Source organism: Lichenostomus cassidix, unplaced genomic scaffold (assembly GCF_008360975.1).
Source record: "Lichenostomus cassidix isolate B80296 unplaced genomic scaffold, HeHo_3.0 HiC_scaffold_867, whole genome shotgun sequence".
Lineage (NCBI taxonomy): Eukaryota > Metazoa > Chordata > Aves > Passeriformes > Meliphagidae > Lichenostomus > Lichenostomus cassidix.
Genome location: NW_028147940.1, coordinates 47749 through 72788, shown reverse-complemented (window position 1 = coordinate 72788; position 25040 = coordinate 47749). Strand labels below are relative to the sequence as shown.

At 52.6% G+C, this 25040-nt stretch overlaps 3 protein-coding genes across 3 annotated transcripts in view; all 3 read right to left on the bottom strand.

Annotated features, from left to right (window-relative positions):
* Window positions 1-275: 275 nt before the first annotated feature.
* The window catches only part of LOC146420528 (uncharacterized), a 34715-nt gene continuing 9950 nt past the window's right edge, over window positions 276-25040 (bottom strand). The window contains exon 4 of the mRNA XM_085048168.1: window positions 276-304. The gene's annotated coding sequence lies outside the window, so the exon portion shown is untranslated. The remainder of the gene's footprint in view (window positions 305-25040) is intronic.
* LOC146420530 (SAP domain-containing ribonucleoprotein-like) lies at window positions 377-11615 on the bottom strand. The gene is made up of 5 exons (XM_085048176.1): window positions 11560-11615; window positions 7462-7561; window positions 5694-5740; window positions 3472-3539; window positions 377-503 (listed from the first exon to the last, which is right to left on the bottom strand). Exons 1-5 carry the CDS (start codon window positions 11593-11595, stop codon window positions 428-430), a joined length of 327 nt encoding a protein of 108 aa, XP_084904302.1. The 5' UTR covers window positions 11596-11615; the 3' UTR covers window positions 377-427.
* Window positions 12518-22598, bottom strand: LOC146420529 (uncharacterized). The gene is made up of 7 exons (XM_085048164.1): window positions 21720-22598; window positions 20623-20963; window positions 19759-19865; window positions 16673-16792; window positions 14608-14768; window positions 13652-13754; window positions 12518-12823 (listed from the first exon to the last, which is right to left on the bottom strand). The coding sequence occupies exons 1-7, from the start codon at window positions 22579-22581 to the stop codon at window positions 12580-12582; spliced, it is 1938 nt and encodes a 645-aa protein (XP_084904290.1). The 5' UTR covers window positions 22582-22598; the 3' UTR covers window positions 12518-12579.

Below are 25040 nucleotides of genomic sequence, written 5' to 3'. Positions count from 1 at the left end.
AAGAGGGAATGGAGTGAGGATGGAAGGAAATTCTGGGAATTTGGAGTTTTTCCAGAGGGAGCAGAGAGTTTGGGGAGCAGAAATTTGGGAAAAATGGGGAAAAATGGGATTGTGGGGAATTCTCTGGGAATTCCATCCCAAAATCCCAAAATTCCAGCTGGAAAATGATCCCAAAAAAGGTTCAGATTATTCCAGGATTTCCTGGGAATGCAGGAAAAGCTGCTGCAGGCTGGGAGGAGGGGGGAAATCCTGGAAAAATCCTGGAAATATCCTGGAAAAATCCCGGAAAAATCTTGGAAAAATCCTGGAATAATCTTGGAAAAATCCTGGAATAATCTTGGGAAAAAATCTTGGAAAAAGTCCTGGAAAGATCCAATTCCAAGGATGGAAAATTCCCCCAAAATGACCCAGAAATCCTCAGGAATCCTCAGAAAAAAACTGGGAATTTTACCTCCATCTGGGAAATCTCTGAGGTGATTTTCACCACTTTCTTCTCCGTGATCCTGGAAAAGAAAAATTGGGAAAAAGTTGGGAATGGGCAGGGAATTCCAGAATTCCCAGGGAATTTGGGGAAAAGCTGCTGGGATTTTGGGGATTTTCCTGGAATTTGGGAGGATTTTCCTGGAATTTAGGGGGATTTTCCTGGGATTTTGGGGGGATTTTCCTGGAATTTGGAGCTCAGGATGGATTCCAAAGGTTTTCCTGCCCTGAATTCTCAGGGTGTTTTTCCTGAATTCCTGGTTTTCCTGCTCTGAATTCCCAGTTTTTCTGAATTTTAGGTTTTTCTCTTCTGAATTCCCAGATTTTCTGTCCTGAATTCCCAGATTTTTCCACCCTGAATTCCCAGGGTTTTCTTTTTCTGAATTCCAGGTTTTTCCTCCCTGAATTCTCAGGTTTTTCTGCCCCAAATTCCCACCTTTTCCTACCCTGAATTCCTGGATTTTTGGATCTAAATTCCCAGATTTTTCTACCCTGAATTCCTAGATTTTTCTGCCTCAAATCCCAGGGGTTTTTTTCTGTCCTGAATTCCAGGTTTGGGATCAGGATTTGGGATTTAGAATCAGGATCTGGGATCAGGATTTAGGATTTGGGATCAGGATCAGGAGTTAGGATTTGGGATCAGGATTTGGGATCAGGATTGGGATTTGGGATCAGGATTTGGGAACAGGATTTAGGATTTGGGATCAGGATTTGGCATTTGGGATCAGGATTTAGGATTTGGGATTTAGGATCAGGATCTGGGATCAGGATTTAGGATTTGGGATCAGGAGTTGGGATCCGGAGTTAGGATCAGGAGTTGGAATTTAAGATTTGGGATTTGGGATCAGGAGTTGGGATTTGGGATCAGGATTTGGGATTTGGGATCAGGATTTGGGATTTCCCAGTCTCCAGCGCCCCCTCCTGCCCAGGAGCTTCCCTGGATTTGGGATCAGGAAATTCCTCCAATCCCAAACCATTCCCAGCTGGAGAACTTCCCAATTATCCCAGTCTGTTCCCAGGAACGAGGAATTCTCTGGGAATTCCTTCCAGGGATGGGGAATCCTCACCCCATGGAATCCTCTCAACCCCAAGGAATCCCAACCCTGGAATCCTCAATCCCAAGAATCCCAACCCTGAAAATCTCAATCCCAAAAAACCCCAATCCCAAGGAATTCCCTCAATCCTACGGAATTCCCTCAACCCCATGGAATCCTCTCAATCCCAAGAAATCCCAAACCCAGGAATCCTCAATCCCAAGGAATTCTCTCAACCCCTGGAATTCTTTCAATCCAAGGAATCTCAATCCTATGGAATTCTCTCAATCCAAGAAATTCCAATTCCTGGAACTTCAATCCCAAGGAATTTCAATCCCAAGGAATCCTCCCAATCCAAGAAATCCCAAACCCTGGAGTCTCAATCCTATGGAATTTCAACCCAAGGAATTCTCTCAATCCAAGGAATCCCAAACCCAGGAATCCCCAATCCCATGGAATTCTCTCAATCCAAGGAATCTCAATCCCTTAAAATCTCAATCCCAAGGAATTTCAACCCCACAGAACCCTCACCCTATGGAATCTCAATCCTAAGGAATTCTTCCCAATCCCAAAGAATCTCAATCTAAGAAATGTCAGAAATCCCAACCCCATGGAATTCTCTCAATCCCAAGGAATTCTCTCAATCCCAAGGAATCTCAATCCCTTAAAATCTCAATCTGATGGAATCTCAATCCAAGGAATTTTCTCAACCCAAGCAATCTCAATCCCAGGGAATTCTCCCAATCCAAGAAATCTCAATCCCAATGAATCCTCTCAATCCAAGAAATCCCAATCCCTGGAATGTCAATCCCAAGGAATTTCAACCCCACAGAACCCTCACCCTGTGGAATCTCAGTCCCAAGGAATTATCTCAATCCCAAAGAATCTCAACCCCAAGAAATCCCAACCCCAACAAATGTTCCCAATCCCAAGGAATCCTCTCAATCCCAAAGAATCCTCTCAATCCTAAAGAATTCCCTCAATCCCAGGAATCCTCTCAATCCCATGGAATTTTCTCAACCTCATGGAAGTCTCCCCATCCCATGGAATCCTCTCCATCCCAAGGAATTCTCTCAATCCCAAAGAAATCCTCCCAACCCCAAGGAATTCTTTATATCCAAGGAATCTCAAGCCATGGAATCTCAATCCCAAAAAATCCCCATCCCAAGGAATTCTCTCAATCCAAGAAATCCCAATCCCAGGAAGTCTCAATCCCAAGAAATCCTCTCAATCCTAAAGACTTCTCTCAATCCCAAGGAATTCCCTCAATCCCAAAGAATTCTCCCAATCCCAAGGAATCCTCTCAATCCCAAGGAATCCTCTCAATCCCAAGGAGTCCTTTATATCCAAGGAATCTCAATCCCAAGAATCCCAGCCCCAGAAATCTCAATCCCAAAAAATCCCTATCCCAAGGAATTCCCTCAATCCCATGGAATCCTCTCAACCCCATGGAATTCTCTCAATCCCAAGAAATCCCCTCAATCCCATGGAATTCTCTCAATCAATGGAATCTTCTCAATCCCAAAGAATCCCAATCTCATGGAATTCTTTTAATCCCAAAAAATCCCCATCCCAAGAAATCCTCTCAATCCCAAGGAATCCTCCCAATCCCAAGGAATTCCCTCAATCCCAAGGAAATCCTCTCAATCCCATGGAATTCTCTCAATCCCAAAATCCGAACCCTGGGAATCTCAATGCCAAAAAAATCCCAATCCCAAGGAATTCTCTCCATCCACAAAATCCCAATCCCTGGAATCTGGACTCCAAGAAATCTCAATCCCAGGAAGTCTCCATCCCAACGAATCCTCTCAATCCCAAGGAATTCCCTCATTCCCAAGGAATCCTAACCCCACGGACCAAATCCCAACCAATCCCAAGGAATCCCAGCCAATCCCAGCTCCCAGGATTTCCTCTCCCATCCCCCATTCCCAGATTTCCCAACTCCTCAGTTTCTCACACATCCGGTGACTTGGCTGGAATTTCCTCCACCTTCGCTGGAACCTCGGCGGGCTTCGGCTCCTCCTCCTGGGGAAATTGGGGAATCAGGGAAAAGCCAAAAAAATGTGTGCAAAATCCATGGGAAATCCATGGGAAATCCATGGGAAATCCATGGAAATCCATGGGAAATCAGGGAAAGCAGGGAAATCCATGGGAAATCATCCATGGGAAACCCTCCATAGGAAATCATCCATGGGAAATCCAAGAAAAATGCATGAGAAATCCATGAAAATCCATGAGAAATCAGGGAAATCCATGAGAAATCCATAGGAAACCCTCCATGGGAAATCCTCCATGGGAAATCCAAGAAAAATGCACGGAAAATCCATGGAAAATCCATGAAAATGCATGGAAAATCCATGGAAAATCCATGAAAATGCATGGAAAATCCAGGGAAAATCCAAGGAAATCCACAGGAAATTCATGGAAATCCACAGGAAATCTGTGGGAAATCCAACGAAATCTACAAAAAATGCATGAAAATGCATGGAGAATCCCGGGAAATCCAGGGAAAATCCATGGAAATTCATGGGAAATCCATGAAAATCCATGAAAAATCCAGGGAAAGCCATTAAAATCTATGGAAAATCCACGGGAAACCCAAGAAAATCCACGGAAATCCAGAAAAATCCATGAAAACCAATGGAAAATCCATGAAAACCAATGGAAATCCATGGAAATCTATGGAAAATCCATTCAAATCCATGGAAATCCACAGGAAATCTAGGAAAAATGCATGAAAATGCATGGAAAATCCAGGGAAATCCATGGAAATCAGGGGAAATCCATGAGAATCCATGAAAATCCCCACAAAATCCATGGAAATCCATGGAAAATCCATGAAAATCCACAAAAAATGCATGAAAATCCAAGGGAAATCCATGAGAATCCAGGGAAATCAACAGAAAATCCATGAAAAATCTGTGGAAATCCATGGAAAACCCAGGGAAATCCACAAAAAATGCATGAAGATGCATGGAGAATCCAGGGAAATCAATGGGAAATCCAGAAAAATCCATGGAAATCAATGGAAAATCCATGGAAATCCATGGAAATCCATGAAAAATCCATTAAAATCCATGGAAAAATCCATGGAAAAATCCATTAAAATCCATGGAAAATCCACAGGAAATCCACAGAAATCTATGGAAAATCCATGGGGAATTCATGAAAAATGGATGGAAGATCCATGAAAATCCACAAAAAATGCATGAAAAATCCAAGGAAATCCAAGGGAAATCCACAGGAGATTCATGGAAATGCATGAAAATCCACAAAAAATGCATGAAAATACATGCAAAATCCATGGAAAATCCATGGAAATCCATGGAAATCCATGGGAAATCCATCAAAACTTTCTCCCCAAAGCCATCTGAGCCCCAAAATTCCCAAATTTCTGAATAAATGGGAAAAAAGGAAATAAAGAACAAAAAGAAATGAAGGCAGAAAAAAAGAATAAAGAGAATTAAATCTAAATTAAGAGAAGAAAAGTAGGGAAAAGAAAATAAAGGCGAAAAGAGAATAAAGGAGAAAAATAATAAAAAAGGAAAAAGGGAATAAAGACAAAAATGGGAATAAAAGGGAAGAAAAGGAATAAAAATGGAAAACAAAATAAAGAGAAATAGAGAAATAAAGGTGAAAAAACCAGAAATAAAAGTGGAAAAAACAGAAATAAAAGTGGAAAAAAACTAGAAGTCAAGGCAGAAAAAACCACAAGTAAAAGTGAGAAAAAACAGAAATAAAGGCAGGAAAAAAGAGAAATAAAGGTGGGAAAAAAAAAAGAGAAATAAAGGTGGAAAAAAAAGAGAAATAAAGGTGGAAAAAAAGTAGAAGTAAAGGTGGAAAAGAAGAGAAACAAATGTGGGGGAAAAGGGAAATAAAGCAGGAAAAAAAAAAGAAATAAAAGTGGAAAAAAAGTAGAAGGTGGAAAAAGAAACAGAAATAAAAGTAGAAAAAAACAGAAATAAAAGTGGAAAAAAAATAGAAAATGGAAAAAAACACAAATAAAAGTAGCAAAAAAGCAAAATAAAAGTGGAAAAAAGTAGAAGTAAAGGTGGAAAAAAACCAGAAATAAAGGTGAAAACAAAAAGAACTTTTGGCTGAAGCTCCCCAAGGTTCTGGAATGTTCCTCATTCCGGCTGAAGGTTCTGGAAAAGCAGAATTATCCCAAAATCTGCTCACCTCGATCTCCTCTCCCAGCACATCCTCCTCGTTGGCTTCTTCCTCGGCTGGGAAATCAAACAAACCACGCAGGGATTGGAATAGAAAAATCAAAAAAAATCCCCCAAAAATATCCCAAAAAAATCCTCCAAAAATCCCCAAAACATCCCCAAAAAATTGCCAAAAAAATCCCCGAAAAATCCTGCAAAAAATTGCCAAAGAATCCCCGAGAAATCCCAAAAAAATCCCAAAAAAATCCCCCAAAAAATCACCTGAAAAAGTCCCCAAAATCCCCCCCCAAAAAAAATCCTCCCCAAAAAAATCCCAAAAGAATCCCCCAAAAATCCTAAAATAATCCCCAAAAATAAAAAAAAAATCCCCCAAAAAATCCCCAGAAAACTGGAATTTCACTGGGGAACGAGGGGAGAGAATTCCAGATGGGATTTGGGGTAGAATTCCCAGGATTTGGGTCACAATTCCTGGGATTTGGGTCAGAATTCCCAATATTTGGATCACAATGCCCAGGATTAAGGTCAGAATTCCTGGGATTGGCTCAGAATTCCCAGGATTTGGGTCACAATTCCCAGGATTAGGGTGGAATTCCCTGGATTCAGGTAAGAATTCCCAGGATTTGAATCATAATTCCTGGGATTCAGGTGACAATTCCCAATATTTGAATCCCACTTCCCAGGACTCAGGTCAGAATTCCCAGGATTTTGGTCACAATTCCCAATATTCAGACCCCAATTCCCCATATTTGGGTCGGAATTCCCAGGATTTTGGATCACAATTCCCAGGATTTTGGTCAGAATTCCCAATATTTGGATCCCAGCTCCCAGGATTTATGTCAGAATTCCCAATATATGGTGCAGAATTCCCAATATTCAGCTCCCAATTCCCGAGATTCGGGTCACAATTCCCAATATTTGGTGCAGAATTCCCAGAATTCAGCTCCCAATTCCCAGTTTTCAGCTCCCAACTCCCAGAATCCAGCTCCCAATTTGATATTTGGATCCCAATTCCCAGGATTTATGTCAGAATTCCCAATATTTGGATCCCAATTCCCAATATTCGGATCCCAATTCCCAGGATTTGGGTCAGAATTCCCAATATTCAGATCCCAATTCCCAATATTCAGATCCCAATTCCCAATATTCAGATCCCAATTCCCAATATTCGGATCCCAATTCCCAATATTCGGATCCCAATTGCCAGATCCAGCTCCCAATTCCTGGGATTTGGTCAGAATTCCCAAGATTTGGATTCCAATTCCCATGATTTATGCCAGAATTCCCAATATTTGGATCCCAATTCCCAATATTCGGATCCCAATTCCCAGAAACCAGCTCCCAATTCCCAGGATTTGGGTCAGAATTCCCAATATTCGGATCCCAATTCCCGAATCCAGCTCCCAATTCCCAATATTCGGATCCCAATTCCCAATATTCGGCTCCCAATTCCCAGAATCAGATCCCCATTCCTGGGATTCAGCTCCCAATTCCCAGAATCAGCTCCCAATTCCCAATATTTGGATCCCAATTCCCAATATTCGGATCCCAATTCCCAGAAACCTGCTCCCAATTCCCAGGATTTGGGTCAGAATTCCCAGGATTTGGGTCAGAATTCCCAATATTCAGATCCCAATTCCCAATATTCGGATCCCAATTCCCAATATTCGGCTCCCAATTCCCAGAATCAGATCCCCATTCCTGGGATTCAGCTCCCAGTTCCCAGAATCAGCTCCCAATTCCCAAGATTCGGATCCCAATTCCCGGTATTTGTCTCTCACCGTGCTCCTCCAGGTAAGCCTGCAGGCGATTGATGAGATCCTGTTTGTTCCCTTTGGCCTCCAAGCCGCGAGCCAAACACTCCTGCTTCAGCTCTGCCAGCTGGAAAAGACAGGGAAATTGGGAAAAATAACTGGGAAAATCTGGGAAAATCCGGGAAAAACAACTGGGAAAAACTGGAGCCAAACACTCCTGCTTCAGCTCTGCCAGCTGGAAAAGACAGGGAATTGGGAAAAATAACTGGGAAAATCCCAGAAAAACTGGAGCCAAACACTCCTGCTTCAGCTCTGCCAGCTGCAAGAGAGGAAATTGGGAAAAATAACTGGGAAAATCCCAGAAAAACTGGAGCCAAACACTCCTGCTTCAGCTCTGCCAGCTGGAAAAGAGGAAATTGGGAAAAATAACTGGAAAAACTGGGAAAACCTGAGCCAAACACTCCTGCTTCAGCTCTGCCAGCTGAAATTGGGGAAATTGGGAAAAATAACTGGGAAAATCCCAGAAAAACTGGAGCCAAACACTCCTGCTTCAGCTCTGCCAGCTGGAAAAGAGGAAATTGGGAAAATTTGGGAAAAATAACTGGGAAAAACTGGAGCCAAACACTCCTGCTTCAGCTCGGCCAGCTGGAAAAGACAGGGAAGTTGGGAAAAATAACTGGAAAAACTGGGAAAACCTGAGCCAAACACTCCTGCTTCAGCTCCGCCAGCTGCAAGAGACAGGGATTGGGAAAAACTGGGGAAAACTGGGAAAAACAACTGGGAAAATCCGGGAAAAACTCAAGCCAAACACTCCTGCTTCAGCTTGGCCAGCTGAAAGAGAGGAAATTGGGAAAATCTGGGAAAAACAACTGGGAAAATCCCAGAAAAACTGGAGCCAAACACTCCTGCTTCAGCTCAGCCAGCTGCAACACAGACAGGGGGTTAGGGAAATTGGGAAAAACTTGGGAAAAACTCGGGAAAATCCGGGAAAAACAACTGGGAAAACTCGGGAAAAACTCGGGAAGATCTGGGAAAACTCAGGATTGGAGGGGTTTGGGGTGTGGGAGGAGCTGGACTGGGGGGTTTGATCCCCAGGAGGAAATTCCTGGAGGAGCTTTTGGGGGAAACTCGCAGGGATTGGGGAAGAGCCTGGAGAAATTCCCAGGGGAATCTCCCTGGAATGTTGACCCTGTGGAATCTCAATCCCACAAAACTCCAACCCTAAGGAATCTCAATCCTATGGAGTCTCAACCCCAAGGAATCCCAAATTTACAAAATCCCAACTCTGAGGAATCCCAAACTCCCAAAACCCCAATCCCAGGAATCTCAATCCCACAAAATCCCAACCCCATGGATCTCAATCCTATGGAATTGCAATCTCAGGAATCCCAGGAATCTCAATCCCAAAAAATCCCAACCCCATGGAACTGCAAACCTACAGAATTCCAACCTCGGGAATCCCAAATCCAATGAAATCTCAATGCCAAGAAATCCCAAACCCAAGGAATCTCAATCCCATGGAATCCCAAATCCCAAGGAATCCCAACCCTATTGAATAACAATCCCATGGTATCTCAATGCCAAGGAATCCCAAACCCACAAAATCCCAATCCTAGGAATCTCAATCCCAAGAACTCTCAACCCCAAGGAGTCCCAAATTTACAAAATCCCAACCCCAGGAATCCCAAATCCCAACCCCATGGAATCACAATCCCACAAAATCTCAACCCTAAGGAATCCCTAATTCACAAAATCCCAAACCCACAAAATCCCAACCCCAAGAATCCTAATCCCATGGAATCTCAATGCCAAGGAATCCCAAATTTACAGAATCCCAACCCCAGGAATCCCAAATTTACAAAATCCCAAGGAGTCCCAAATTTACAAAATCCCAACCCCAGGAATCCCAAATCCCAAACCCATGGAATCGCAATCCCACAAAATCTCAACCCTAAGGAATCCCAAACCCACAAAATCCCAACCCCACAGAATCTCAATCCCATGGAATCCCAAATTTACAAAATCCCAACCCCAGGAATCCCAAATTTACGAAATCCCAACCCCAAGGAATATCAAACCCTAGGAATTCCAACCCCTTGGAATCACCTTCCCATGGAATCTCAATGCCAAGGAATCCCAAATTTGCAAAATCCCAACCCCAAGGAATATCAATCCACAAAATCCCAGTCCCAAGGAATCCCAAATTTGCAAAATCCCAACCTCGGGAATCCCAAATTCACAAAATCCCAAGGAATCCCGAATTTACAAAATCCCAACCCCAAGGAATCCTAATGCCATGGAATCTCAACCTCAAGGAATCCCAAACTCCCAAAATCCCAACCCTAAGGATCTCAATCCCATGGAATCTCAATGCCAAAGAATCCCAAATTTACAAAATCCCAATCCCAAGGAATATCAATCCACAAAATCCCAGTCCCAAGGAATCCCAAATTTGCAAAATCCCAACCTCGGGAATCCCAAATTCACAAAATCCCAAGGAATCCCGAATTTACAAAATCCCAACCCCAAGGAATCCTAATGCCATGGAATCTCAACCTCAAGGAATCCCAAACTCCCAAAATCCCAACCCTAAGGATCTCAATCCCATGGAATCTCAATGCCAAAGAATCCCAAATTTACAAAATCCCAACCCCAAGGAATATCAATCCACAAAATCCCAGTCCCAAGGAATCCCAAACTCCCAGAATCCCAACCCCAGGAATCTCAATCCCATGGATTCTCAGCCCCAGGATTCCCCAATCCCATTCCCGAGCTCTTCCTTCCCAAATCCCACCCCAAATCCCACGGCTCCAGCCTGGCATTCCCCAAAATCCTCATGGGAAAACCCCCTGGGATCATCCCAGAGGAAGAATCCCAAAAAACCCATTCAGGGATCCCACTTGGGAAAAATCCCAAAAAAACCATTCAGGGATCCCAGCTGGGAAAAATCCCTCAGGATCCTTATGGGAAAACATCCTTGGGATCATCCAGGGGATTCTTCCCAGGGGAAAATTCCCAAAAAAACCTTCCAGAGATCCCATTTGGGATCTTTCCTGGGGAAATCCCTCAGGATCCTCATGGAAAAACATCCCTGGGATCATCCTGGGGATTCTTCCCAGGAGAAACATCCCAAAAAAACCTTCCAGAGATCCCATTTGGAATCTTTCCTGGGGAAATCCCTCAGGATCCTGATGGAAAAATAACCTCGGGGTTTGTCCCAGGAGGAAGTTCCCAGAAAACTGCCAGGGATGATCTTTGGGATCTGCTGAGGGAACAATCCCGGGAATATTGCTTTGGGAAGAGAACCAGCATGGGGATCAGCCTGGGGGAACATACTGGGGGAAAATCCCAGGAATAATATCCGGAATTCCCTCACATGGTTCTTCAGAGTTCCCTCACGGTTCGTCATGGCTCCTGAGAGTTCCCTCAGAATTCCCTCACAGTTCCCTCAGGTTTCATTCAGGTTTCCCTCGGAATTCCCTCACAGTTCCCTCACGGTTCCCTCAGGTTTCCCTCAGAATTCCCTCACGGTTCCCTCAGGTTCCCTCAAAATTCCCTCAAAATTCCCTCAAGATTCCCTCAAGATTCCCTCAGAGTTCCCTCAGAATTCCCTCACAGTTCCCTCAGGTTTCATTCAGGTTTCCCTCAGCTTTCCCTCGGAATTCCCTCACAGTTCCCTCACGGTTCCCTCACAGTTCCCTCAGGTTTCCCTCAGAATTCCCCCAAAATTCCCTCACGGTTCCCTCAGGTTCCCTCAAAATTCCCTCAAGATTCCCTCAGAGTTCCCTCAGAATTGTCTCACAGTTCCCCCAGAATTCCCTCAGGTTTCCCTTACGGTTCCTCAGAATTCCCTCAGAATTCCCTCACGGTTCCCTCACGGTTCTCTCAGAATTCCCTCAAAATTCCCTCAGAATTCCCTCAGATTTCCCTCACAGTTCCCTCACGGCTCCCTCAGGTTTCCCTCACAGTTCCCTCAGGTTTCCCTGAGGTTTCCCCACATCCCCTCAGCGCCCCAGCCCGCTCCCCGCCGCTGTTCCCGCTATCCCCTCGCGGTTTCCGGGCTCTGCTCCGCTCTCCCGCCGCTCCCCGGTGTTTCCCGCCGTTCCCGCTCGCTCCCCGCCGCACCTTCAGCTTGTGCAGCTCCACCGGCTCCGCCGCCATCTTCTCACCCCGCCGCCGGCCCCGCCTCTCCCACCCGCCCGGCCAATCAGCGCCGCGCGTCCTCCACAGCCCGCCCCAAACCGCGGCTCGCCATTGGTCAGCGCTGCGGCACCGCCCGTGTGTGATTGGTTTGTCGAGCACTGAGGGGTGGGGCTAAAGTGAGTGACGTGAGAGCTAGCCAATGGAAGTTGGGCGATGCGGACGGGCGGCCAATGGGGAGAGAGGGCGGGAAGCGCCAGGTGCTGCTCCAGGGGGCAGGTGGTTTGTTCCGCTGTTATATATTTCTATTTGTTATCATTTGTTCTTACTTATCTTACTATAGTTATAAATCTAAACCACCTCCGCCCCCACAACAACCCCTGAGCCACAGCCCTCCCTTATTAACTATTAATTGAGATAATTAAAATATTCCTGTCCGTCCGCCATGATGAGTGTGGCAGCCGCCATGTTGGATGCTGCACCCGCCATGATGGGTGTGTCAGCCGCCATGACGGCAGTGCCGCTTCACCGCCGGGCCGAACGGCGCCTACCGAGCTAACGGGACACAGCCCCGCCCCGCGGGTTGGCTCCGGTCATCCCGAGCCCACTACAGCGCCCGGAGCGCGGCGAGCCCCGCCTTGCCCACACTCAACATGGCGCCGCGCAGCAGGGACCTTCAACATGGCGGCGCCCATGTGGCGTCAGTGACGTCATTCCTTTTCCGGCGCAGACCGGAAGCGGCGTTGCCATGGCGACCTGGGCGGCGTTGGTGAGGCCGAGGGGACTTTGGGGACATCAGAGGGACTTTGGGGACATCAGAGGGACTTTGGGGACACCAGCAGGGCTGCTGTGACCCCCGTTTCCCTCACCTCCCCCCTCCCACCCCCGCACCTCGCTTTTCACACAAAAACCACACAGATTTCCTAAAAAAACCCCCCAAAAAAAAAGAAAAATAGATTTTTTTTTATTCCAAAGCCCTTTTTCCGGGGATTTTCGGGGGATTTCTCAGCGAGGCAGAGGTCGCCGCCCCTTCTTCCTCCTCCTGTGCTTGGCGTCGCCCCTGGGGGTGACACCCTCGGCGCGGGGGTGACCCTGCGGTGTCCCCGCGGCCCCGGGGGGGGAGGGGAACAGCCCCCCGAGATCCGGCGGGGGGGGATTGCCCTGCAGGAGGTGGGCGAGGAGCTGCTGCAGGTCAGCGGGGCTGGGGGCGCTGGGGGCGCTGGGGGGGCTGCCGGCCTTGGGGGGAGAGCTGGGGGAGAGAGAGACAGGGGTTGGGGACAGTGATGGGCAGCTCTGGGCACAGCAGGACACCACTGGACAACCCCTGGGACACACCCAGGACACCCCTGGACAGCCCAGAACATCCCAGGACAGCTCTGGACACATCCCAGGACACCACTGGACACCCCCAGGACAGCCCTGAACACTCTACGACACCTCTGGGCACCCCTGGGGCACCCCTGGACAGCCCTGGACAGTCCCTTGACACCCTCAGGACACCCCAGGACAGTCCTGGACAGCCCTGGACACCCCAGGACAGCTCTGGTCACCCCCAGGACAGCTCAGGACACCCTTGTCCCACCCCAGGACACCACTGGACAGCTCTGGTCACCCCCAGGATGTCCCTGGACATCCAAGCCCAGGACTGACCACTGATGTCCAGCCCCAGGACACCCTAGGACAGCCCTGGGCAGCCCTTGACATCCCCAGGATAGCTCTGGACATCCCAGGACACCTCCAGGACACACCCAGGACAGCTCTGGTCACCTCAGGACACCGCCAGGATATCTCTGGACATCCTAGCCCAGAACTGACCACTGATGTCCAGCCCCTGGTCACCCCAGGACAGCCCTGGACATCCCTGGACACCTCCAGGACACAGCCAGGACAGCTCTGGACACCCCAGAACATCCCCAGGACACCCCTGGGGCACCCCCAGGACACCCCAGGACACTCTCAGGACACCCCCAGGACATCCCTGGACACCACCGGACACACCAGGACAGCTCAGGACACCTCTGGACATCCCCAGGCCACCCTTGTCCCCCCCAGGCCAGCGCTGTCCCCCAGCACTGACCGCTGCCGTCCGGCCGGCGTGGCTGTCCTGGCGCCGAAGGACAGGTGGTAGGGGACACGGTGACTGTCCGGGGAGATGGCCACGCGCTGGCAGCCTGCCCACTCTGGGGACACAGGGACAGCGGGGTGGTGACACCAGAGAGACCCGGGGCTGGGGACAGTGTCACCTCCCAGCGCTGGCTCTGAGCTCTCTGTGCCCCCAGGTGTCCCCATGTCCCTGTGAGATGTCCCAATGCCACCCCCAGGTGTCCCCATGTCCCCCCTGAGATGTCCCCATGTCCCCCCAAATGTCCCCCTGTCCCTCCAGGTGTCCCCCTGTCACCCACAGATGTCCCCATGTCCCCCCAGATGTCCCCACATCCTCCCCAGATGTCCCCCGGGTGTCCCCATGTCCCCCCTGAGATGTCCCCATGTCTCCCAGATGTCCCCCCATCCCCTCAGGTGTCCTGTTACCCACAGATGTCCCCACATCCTCCCCAGGTGTCCCTGGATGTCCCCATGTCCCCCAGATATCCCCATGTCCCCCTGGGGTATCCCATATCCCCCAGATGTCCTGTCCCCCAGATGTTCCCTATCAGCCCCAGATGTCCCCATACCCCCATGTCATACTCCCAGATGTCTCTTGGGGTGTCCATGTCCCCCAGGTGTCCCCATGCCCACCCAGATGTCCCAATGTCACTCCCAGGTGTCCCCATGTCCCCCAGGTGCCCCCTGTCACCCCAAGATGTCCCCATGCCCCCATGTCCCCATATCCCCCAGCTGTCCCCACATCCTCCTCAGATGTCCCCTGGATGTCCCCCCTTGCCCCCAGATGTCCCAATGTCACCCCCAGGTGTCCCCATGTCCTCCCAGATGTCCCCACGTCCTCCCCAGGTGTTCCCCTGCCACCCCCAGATGTCCCCATGTCCCTGTGAGATGTCCCCCTGTCCCCCCACCGGTGTCCCCAAGGCCACTCACCGGTGACATCGTACACCCTGCCGTCCATCCTGGCCAGGTAGGTGACCTTGAGGCCGAGCAGGCTGGACTCTGCCCACAGGTCACCTTCCTCGGCCGCGTGGGACACGCCACAGTCACCACAGTACCGGGCAGAGCGCGGGTCCCTGGGCAGCGGGAACCGCCTGGGGACATTGGGGACATTGGGGACAGTGTGACACTCCTTGGGGACAGTGTGACACCCATGGGGACACATTGGGGACACACTGGGGACACACTGGGGACACTGTGACACGCCGCAGTCACCACAGTACCGGGCAGAGCGCGGGTCCCTGGCCAGCGGGAACCGCCTGGGGACACATTGGGGACATTGGGGACAGTGTGACACTCCTTGGGGACAGTGTGACACCCATGGGGACACATTGGGGACACACTGGGGACACACTGGGGACACTGTGACACGCCGCAGTCACCACAGTACCGGGCAGAGCGCGGGTCCCTGGCCAGCGGGAACCGCCTGGGGACATTGGGGACATTGGGGACACATTGGGGACACACTGGGGACACTGTGACATGCCGCAGTCCCCGCAGTACGGCAGAGCGCGGGTCCCTGGCCAGCGGGAGCCACCTGGGGACACACTGGGGACACGTTGGGGACACTGTGACACCCCCCAGGACAAGGTGGCACCATGACACCCCTTGGGGACACTGTGACACCCCTGGGACACAACGGCATCGTGAGATGTCACCCCAAACCACGATGTCACCCCAAACCACGATGTCACCCCAAAGACACACTGTCACCCCAAGCACACGATGTCACCTCAAACCCTTGGGACACAGTGTCACCCCAAGCACACGATGTCACCCTGAGCCCTCAAGACACGATGTCACCATGTGCCCCAAGGACACAATGTCACCCCAAAGACACAATGTCACCCCCAACCCTTGGGACACAATGTCAGCCCAAGCACATGATGTCACCTTGAGCCCCCAGGACACAATGTCACCCCCAGAACATGATGTCACCCCAAGGACACAATGTCACCCCAAACACACAATGTCACCTCGAGCCCCCAGGACATGATGTCACCCCAAATCTCCCAGGACATGATGTCACCCCTAGGATGCGATGTCACCCTGAGCCCCGAGACACGATGTCACCATGAGCCTTGGGGACACCATGTCACCCCAAAACCTTGGGGACACCATGTCACCCCAAAGCCACAATGTCACCCCAAAGCCACAATGTCACCCCAAGCACATGATGTCACCTTGAGCTCCCAGAACACAATGTCACACTAAGGACACAATGTCACCCCAAAGACACAATGTCACCTCAAGCACATGATGTCACCATGAGGCCCCACCACACTATGTCACCCCAAGGACACAATGTCACACCAAGGACACGATGTCACCTCAAACCCTTGGAACACAATGTCACCCCCTGAATCTCCCAGGACACAATGTCATCCCCAGGACACAATGTCACCCCCAGGACACAATGTCACCTTGAGCCCCCAGAACACAATGTCACCCCCTGAATCTCCCATGACACGATGTCACTCCAAGGACACAATGTCACCCCAAAACCTTGGCACACAATGTCATCCCAAGCACACGATGTCACCCCAAACCCTTGGCACACAATGTCACCCCCTGAATCTCCCACGACACTATATCACCCCAAACACACAATGTCACCCCAAGGACACAACGTCACTGCCAACCCTTGGGACACAATGTCACTCCAAAAACACAATGTCACCCCGAGCCCCCAAGGACAAAATGTCACACCAAGCACACAATGTCACCCCAAACCCTTGGGACACAATGTCACCCCCTGAATCTCCCAGGACACAATGTCACCCCAAAGACACGATGTCACCCCAAGGACACAATGTCACCCCAAACCCTTGGAACACAATGTCACCCCCTGAATCTCCCAGGACATGATGTCACCCCAAAGACACAATGTCACCCCAAACCCCCAGGACACAATGTCACCCCAAAGACATGATGTCACTCCAAGCCCCTGGGCCGATGCCATCCCCGGTGTCACCCCGGTGTCCCCAGTGTCCCTCACCGGTGCCGTCCCCCGCAGCGGCTGCAGCCCATGGCGTCCATGGCGTCCCTGAGCTCCTCCTGCAGCTTCCCCAGGAATGTCCCCAGAGCCTGCGCCAGCTCCCCCTGCGCCAGCTGCTTCCTGCACCCCAAAAATATCCCAAAAATGGGAATTAGAACCCAAAATTTGGGAATTAGAACCCAAAAAATGGGATGCACACCCGAAAAAATGGGATGTAGACACCAAAAAATGGGAATTACAACCCTAAAAATGGGAATTACAGCCCTAAAAATATGCCTTTGCCAGCTCCCCCTGCGCCAGCTGCTTCCTGAACCCCAAAAAATGGGAATTAGAACCCAAAATCTGGGAGTTAGAACCCAAAAAATGGTAATTACAACCCAAAATCTGGGATCAGCACCCAAAAAAATCGGAATTGCAGCTTCCCCAGGAATGTCCCCAGAGCCTGTGCCAGCTCCCCCTGCGCCAGCTGCTTCCTGCACCCAAAAAATCTCCAAATCCAGGAATTAGAACCCAAAACCACCATTCCCACCCCAAAAATCCCCCAAAAACTCATGTCTCGTACTCCCTCCTCCTCCTGGGCTGCTCACTCACTCCCAGCCCACCCCAAAACCAGCCATTCCCACCCCAAAACCGGGGTCCCACCACCCCAAAATGGGGATTCCCATCCCAAAACCGCCATTCCCACCCTAAAAACAGCCATTCCCACCCCAAAACAGAGATCCCCCCGACCCCAAAACCAGGGTCTCACCACCCCAAAACCACCATTCCCACCCAAAAACAGAGACCTCCCAACCCCAAAACCAGCATTCCCACCCCAAAAGCGGGGTCTTACCACCCCAAAACTGCGATTACCACCCCAGAAATCCCCCAAAAATTCATGTCCTGTACTCCCTCCTCCTCTCCGGACTGCTCACTCGTTCCCACCCCACCCCAAAATCGGGATTTCCACCCCAAAATGGGGACTCCCACCACCCCAAAACCACAATTCCTACCCCAAAAATTCCCCCAAACTCATGTCTGGTACTCCCTCCCCCTCTTAGGGCTGCTCACTCCCTCCCAGCCCGCCCCAAAACCAGGACTTCCACCCCAAAATCGCCATTCCCACCCCAGAAACAGACATTCCCATCCCAAAACTGGGGTCTCACCACCCCAAAACTGCCATTCACACCCCAAATCGGGGTTCCCACCCCAAAAATTCCCCCAAACACTCACATTTGGTACTCCCTCCTTCTCTTGGGACTACTCACTCAGTCCCACCCACCCCACCCCAAAAATGAGATTTCCACCCCAAAACGGCCATTCCCACCCCAAAAGAGATCCCCCAACCCCAAAACCAGCATTCCTACCCCAAAACCATGATTCCCACCCCAAAATGGGGGTCTCACCACCCCAAAGCCAGCATTCCCACCCCAAAACTAACACTCCCACCCCAAAATCCCCCAAGCACTCACGTCTGGTACTCCCTCTTCCTCTCGGGGCTGCTCACTCGCTCCCACCTTGCCCCAAAAATGAGATTTCCACCCCAAAACCATGATTCCCACCCCAAAAATAGCCATTGTCACCCCAAAACAGAGATCCCCCGACCCCAAAATCAGCATTCCCACCCCAAAACCGGGATTTCCACCCCAGAAACAGCCATTCCCACCCCAAATCGGGGTTCTCCCACCCCAAAAATCCCCCAAACTCATGTCTGGTACTCCCTCCTCCTCTCGGGGTCACTCACTCGCTCCCAGCCCACCCCAAAACTGCCATTCCGACCCCAAAACAGCCATTCCCACCCCAAAACCAGGGTCCTACCACCCCAAAAATGAGATCCTCCGACCCCAAAACCAGCATTCCCATCCCAAAACTAGGATTTCCACCCCAGAAACAGCCATTCCCACCCCAAAATCCCCCAAACACTCACGTCTGGTACTCCCTCCTCCTCTCAGGTCCCACCACCCCAAAATGGGCATTTCCATCCCAAAATCGCCATTCCCTCCCAAATCTGGGGTCTCACCACCCCAAAACGGCCATTGCCACCCCAAAACAGAGATCCCCCGACCCCAAAACCAGCATTCCCATCCCAAAACCGGGGTCCCACCACCCCAAAACTGGGATTTCCACCCCAAAACCGCCACTCCCACCCCAAAAATTCCCCCAAAAACTCAAATCTCGTACTCCCTCTTCCTCTTGGGGCTGTTCACTCAGTCCCACGTCACCCCAAAACCACAATTCCCACCCTAAAACTGCCATTCCCACCCCAAAACCAGGGTCCTACCACCCCAAAAATGAGATCCCCACCCCAAAACCGGGATTCCCACCCCAAAAATTCCCCAAAAAACTCACATCTCGTACTCCCTCCTCCTCCTCTCGGGGCTGCTCACTCAGTCCCACCCCACCCCAAAACAGCCATCCTCACCCCAAAACCACGATTACCACCCCAAAACAGCCATTACCACCCAAAAACAGAGATCCGACCCCAAAACCAGCATTCCCACCCCAAACTCGGGATTTCCACCCCAAAATCCCCCAAACTCTCACGTCTGGTACTCCCTCTCCTCTCGGGGTCGCTCACTTGCTCCCAGCCCACCCCAAAATCGGGATTTCCACCCCAAAAACAGCCATCGCCACCCCAAAAATAGATTTCCACCCCAAAACCAGCATTTTCACCCCAAAACAGAGATCCCCTGACCCCAAAACTGGGATTTCCACCCCAAAATCCCCCAAACACTCACGTCTGGTACTCTCTCCTCCTCTCGGGGTCACTCACTCGCTCCCAGCCCACCCCAAAACCACAATTCCCACCCTAAAACTGCCATTCCCACCCGAAAAACAGGGTCTCACCACGCCAAAAACCACAATTCCCATCCCAAAACCAGCATTCCCACCCCAAACCCAGGATTTCCACCCCAAAATCCCAAACACTCACGTCTCGTACTCCCTCCTCCTCTCGGGGTCGCTCACTCGCTCCCAGCCTGCCCCAAAAATAGCCATTCCCACCCCAAAACAGAGATCCCCCGACCCCAAAACCAGCATTCCCACCCCAAAATGGTGATTTCCACCCCAAAAACAGCCATTCCCACCCCAAAATCCCAAACACTCACGTCTGGTACTCTCTCCTCCTCTCGGGGTCACTCACTCGCTCCCAGCCTGCCCGCAGCACCTTGAACGCTTCCTCTGCCCGCGGGTGGTGGCTCTTGTCGGGGTGTACCTGTGGGGACACCTCAGCCGTGTCCCCAACCCTCAGCCATGTCCCCAGCCCTCAGCCGTGTCCCCAACCCTCAGCCGTGTCCCCAACCCTCAGCCGTGTCCCCAACCCTCAGCTGTGTCCCCAGCCCTCAGCCGTGTCCCCAAGCCTCAGCTGTGTCCCCAACCCTCAGCCGTGTCCCCAAGCCTCAGCCATGTCCCCAACCCCTCAGCCGTGTCCCCTGCCAGGGGACACCTCAGCTGTGTCCCCAGCCCTCAGCCGTGTCCCCAAGCCCTCAGCGATGTCCCCAACCCCTCCGGGATGTCCCCAAAGCTCTCCGGCTGTCCCCAACCCCTCACTGATGTCCCCAACCCCTCCGGGATGTCCCTAAGCCCTCAGCGACGTCCCTAACCCCTCTAGCATGTTCCCAAGCCCTCAGCGATGTCCCCAACCCCTCGAGGATGTCCCCAAGCCCTCCAGGTGTCTCCAACCCCTCTGGCATGTCCCCAAGCCCTCCGGGTGTCCCCAAAGCCCTCAGCGATGTCCCCAAGCCCTCCGGGATGTCCCCAACTCCTCCGGGATGTCCCCAACCCCTCGGGATGTCCCCAACCCCTCGGGATGTCCCCAAGCCCTCCAGCATGTCCCCAACCCCTCGGGATGTCCCCAACCCCTCCGGGATGTCCCCAACCCATCTAGGATGTCCCCAACCCCTCGGCATGTCCCCAACCCCTCTAGGATGTCCCCAACCCCTCGGGATGTCCCCACCCCGTGTCCCACCCACCAGCACGGCCAGCCTCCGGTAGGCTCGGCGCAGCTCGGCGTCAGTGGCCGCGGGTGGCACTCCGAGCACGCGGAACGGGTCCAGCTCCTCCTCGGCCACCTGCGCCATCGCCACCAGCCGCGCCACCTCCTGCTCGCCACCCGCGGGGACACCGCGGGGACACTCGCGTCGCCGCAGCAGTTCCCGGGCGCGGCGGAGCGCGGCGGAGCAGCGGCGGGAGGAGCAGCGCAGAGCGGCGGGCAGGAGGAGGAGGAGGAGGAGGAGGAAGGCGAGCAGAGCTCCGAGCAGCCGCAGCGACAGCGCGACCCCCGCGCGGGCCAGCCGCAGGGACAGCGTGTCACCTGCAGTGTCACCAGCGGTGTCACCAGCTGTGTCACCAGCAGTGTCACCAGCAGTGTCACCCGCCGTGTCACCCGCCGTGTCACCAGCGGTGTCACCACCCGTGTCACCAGCAGTGTCACCAGCGGTGTCACCCGCCGTGTCACCTGCCGTGTCACCAGCAGTGTCACCTGCAGTGTCACCCGCCGTGTCACCCGCCGTGTCACCCGCAGTGTCACCCGCCGTGTCACCTGCCGTGTCACCTGCCGTGTCACCAGCAGTGTCACCCGCAGTGTCACCCGCCGTGTCACCCGCCGTGTCACCAGCGGTGTCACCACCCGTGTCACCAGCAGTGTCACCAGCGGTGTCACCCGCCGTGTCACCTGCCGTGTCACCAGCAGTGTCACCTGCAGTGTCACCCGCCGTGTCACCCGCAGTGTCACCCGCCGTGTCACCAGCAGTGTCACCAGCAGTGTCACCCGCCGTGTCACCCGCAGTGTCACCCGCCGTGTCACCTGCCGTGTCACCTGCCGTGTCACCAGCAGTGTCACCCGCAGTGTCACCCGCCGTGTCACCCGCCGTGTCACCAGCAGTGTCACCAGCAGTGTCACCCGCCGTGTCACCCGCAGTGTCACCTGCCGTGTCACCAGCAGTGTCACCCGCAGTGTCACCCGCCGTGTCACCCGCAGTGTCACCAGCCGTGTCACCTGCCGTGTCACCAGCAGTGTCACCAGCCGTGTCACCAGCAGTGTCACCTGCCGTGTCACCCGCAGTGTCACCCCCTGCCGTGTCGCTCAGGTCCCGCTCGGGACAATGCCGCTGTCGCTGTCGCCGTTGGCGCGGCTCGGCGGGTGGCCGCTGGTGACAGGTGACACCGCAGGGGGTGTCCGGCAGGGAGGGGCTCGGGGGGGCGGCGGGGGGGTGACAGGGACAGCGGGGCTCGGGGACACTGCTGGGGACAGTGTTGGGGACAGGGCTGGGGCTGGGGACAGGGCTGGGGACACTGCCGGGACTGGGGACACTCCCGGAATTCGGGACACTCCCGGGGTTGGGGACACCACCGGGACTGGGGACATCGCTATGGTTTGGGACAGTGCCGGGGCTGGGGACAGAGCTGGGGTTGGGGACAGTGTTGGGGACACTGCCTGGACTGGGGACACTCCCAGAGCTGGGGACACCACCGGGATTGGGGACACTTGCGGGGTTGGGGACATCGCTGGGGCTGGGGACACTGCTGCGAGTGGTGACACTGCTGGGGTTGGGGACATGGCCGGGAGTGGTGACACCACCGGGCTTAGGGACATTCTCAGGCCTGGGGACACCCCCGGAGCTGGTGACACTGCCGGGCCTGGGGACACTCTGGGGACTGGGGACATCACCGAGGTTGGGGACAACCCCGGAGCTGGTGACACCGCCGGGCTTGGTGACATTCTCAGGCGTGGTGACACTCTCAGGACTGGGGACACTAGGGACACCCCCGGCGCTGGGGACAGCGCTGTCGCGCTCGCCGCTCTCCTCCTCGTCGCCTCCCGCCGTGTCGCTGTCGCCGGGCTGGTGGCGCCGCTGGCCGCAGCTCCCGTTCCAGGTGACACTGCCGGTGCCACCCGCCGGGGACACCTCCCGGTACCGGAGCTGCTCCATGGCCCGGGTCAGGTCACTGCCATCGGGCCTGGGGACAGCGGGGGACAAATGGGGACAGCGGGGGACAACGGGGATAGCGGGGGACAAATGGGGACAGGGGGGACAGAGGAGGGTACAGGGGAGGGGACAGGGGGACGACAAGGGGGACAGCGGGGATGGAGGGGACAGCGAGGGACAGGGAAGGGACAACGGGGGACAGCGGGGGACAAATGGGGACAGGGAGGGGACAGAGGGGGACAAATGGGGACAGCGGGGATAGCGGGGACAGGGGAGGGGACAGGGAGGGGACAAGGGGGACAGCGGGGGACAGAGGGGGACAAATGGGGACAGGGAGGGGACAGGAGGGACAGTGAGGGACAGCGGGGCGACAAGGGAGACAGCGGGGACAGGGAGGGGACAAGGAGAGAACAGGGAGGGGACAGAGGGGGACAGGGAAGGGACAGGGAGGGACAGCGGGTCAGAGCGGCGCCGGGACAGCGCGGGAGCCCCGAGCGGCACCGGAACCCCCGGAGCGGCCGGGGATCTCGGGGATTTCGGGGTATTTCGGGGTATTTCTGGGTATTTTGGGGTATTTGGGGGTATTTGGGTGTAATTCGGGGTATTTCGGGACTCACCGGTAGTTACCGGAGCGACTCGCCGCCGCCGCTCTGCTCCCCTCACGGCCGCACTTCCGCTTTCCGCCCGCCGCCGCGCTGGCCACGCCCACTTCCGGGGCGGAGCCTGGCCTGAAACCCCGCCCAGCCCTGCCCTTAAATGGAAATGGCCACGCCCCCCTCGGGAGAGAGAACCAATCACGAAAGGGCTCTGGCCACGCCCCTCAAGCGGTTGGCCACGCCCTCGAATGGGCTAAGCCACGCCCCTTAACTGGTTGTGGTCCCGCCTCTTAAAGGGGCAACGCTTCTTAAAGGGGCAACGCTTGAGATCCCCCAATTGGAGGGGCTGTGCCTTTAAATATGCAAATAAGGTGGGCGGGGCTTTAGGGGCGTGGCTAGGCTGTGAACCCCTCCCCCCTCTTTATTTTTGTAGGTCCTACCCAAAATCCCCTGGGCGGGATTCACTTTTTGGGGAGAGATCGCAAAAATTTTGGGGTCCTGGAAACCCCGAATCTCCCCTGGGACCCCAAAATTTAACCTAAACCCCACCTGGGATCCCAAAATTTAACCCAAAACCACCCTGGGACCCCAAAATTTTAACCCCAAACCCCCAAATTTTAATCCAAACCACTCTGGGATCCCCAAAAGTTAACCTAAACCACCCTGGAATCCCCGAATTTTAACCCCAAACTCCCAAATTCTAACCCCAAACCCACCTGGGACCCCAAAATTTTAATCCAAACCCCACTTGGATCCCCAAATTTTAACCCAAAACTCTCCTGGGACCCCAAAATTTAACTTAAACCACCCTGGAATCCCCAGATTTTAACCCCAAACCCCCAAAATTTAACCCAAAACCCACCTGGGATCCCAAAATTTTAATGTAAACCCTCCTGGGACCCCAAAATTTAATCCAAACCGCCTTAGGACCCCAAATTTTAATCCCAACTCCCCCTGGGATCCCAAACATTAAGTTAAATCCTCCAGGGACCCCAAAACTTTAACCCTAAACCCCCAAATTTTAACCCAAATCCCCCGAAGACTCCCAAAATTTCAATCTGAACCCTCCTGGGAACCCAAAATTTTAAACCAAACCACCCTGAGATCCCAAAATTTAACCTAAACCACCCTGGAATCCCCAAATTTCAACACCAAACCCCCAGATTTTAACCCCAAACCCCACTAGGACCTCAAAATTTTAATTCAAACCCACCTGGGACCCCAAATTTTAATTCAAACCCTTCTGGGATCCCAAACTTTAACCTAAACCACCCTGGGACCCCAAAATTTTAACCCCAAATCCCCCTGGATCCCCAAATTTTAATTCAAACCCTCCTGGGATGCCCAAAATCCTAACCCCAAACCCACCTGGGACCCCAAAATTTAATCCAAACCACCCTGGAATCCCCAAATTTTAACCCCAAACCCCCAAAATTTTAACCCCAAATCTCTCCTGGGACCCCAAATTTTAACCCCAAACCCCCAAATTTTAACCCAAATTCCCCCGGGATACCCAAATTTTAACTCAAACCCCCCTGAGATCCCCAAAATTTTAACCCCAAAATCCTCCTGGGACCCCAAAATTCTAATCCCAAACCCCCAAATTTAACCCAAACCCCGCTGGATCCTCAAAATTTGACCCCAAAATCCCCTGCGACCCCAAAATTTTAATTCAAACCACCCTCGGATACCAAATTTTAAACTCTTTTGGGATCCAAAAATCCCCTGGAAACCCCAAATTTTAACCCAAATCACTCTGGGATCCCAAAATGTAACCCCAAACTCTCCTAGGATCCCCAAATTTTAATCCCAAACCCTCCTGGGACCCCAAAATTTAACCCAAACCGCCTTAGGACCCCAAATTTT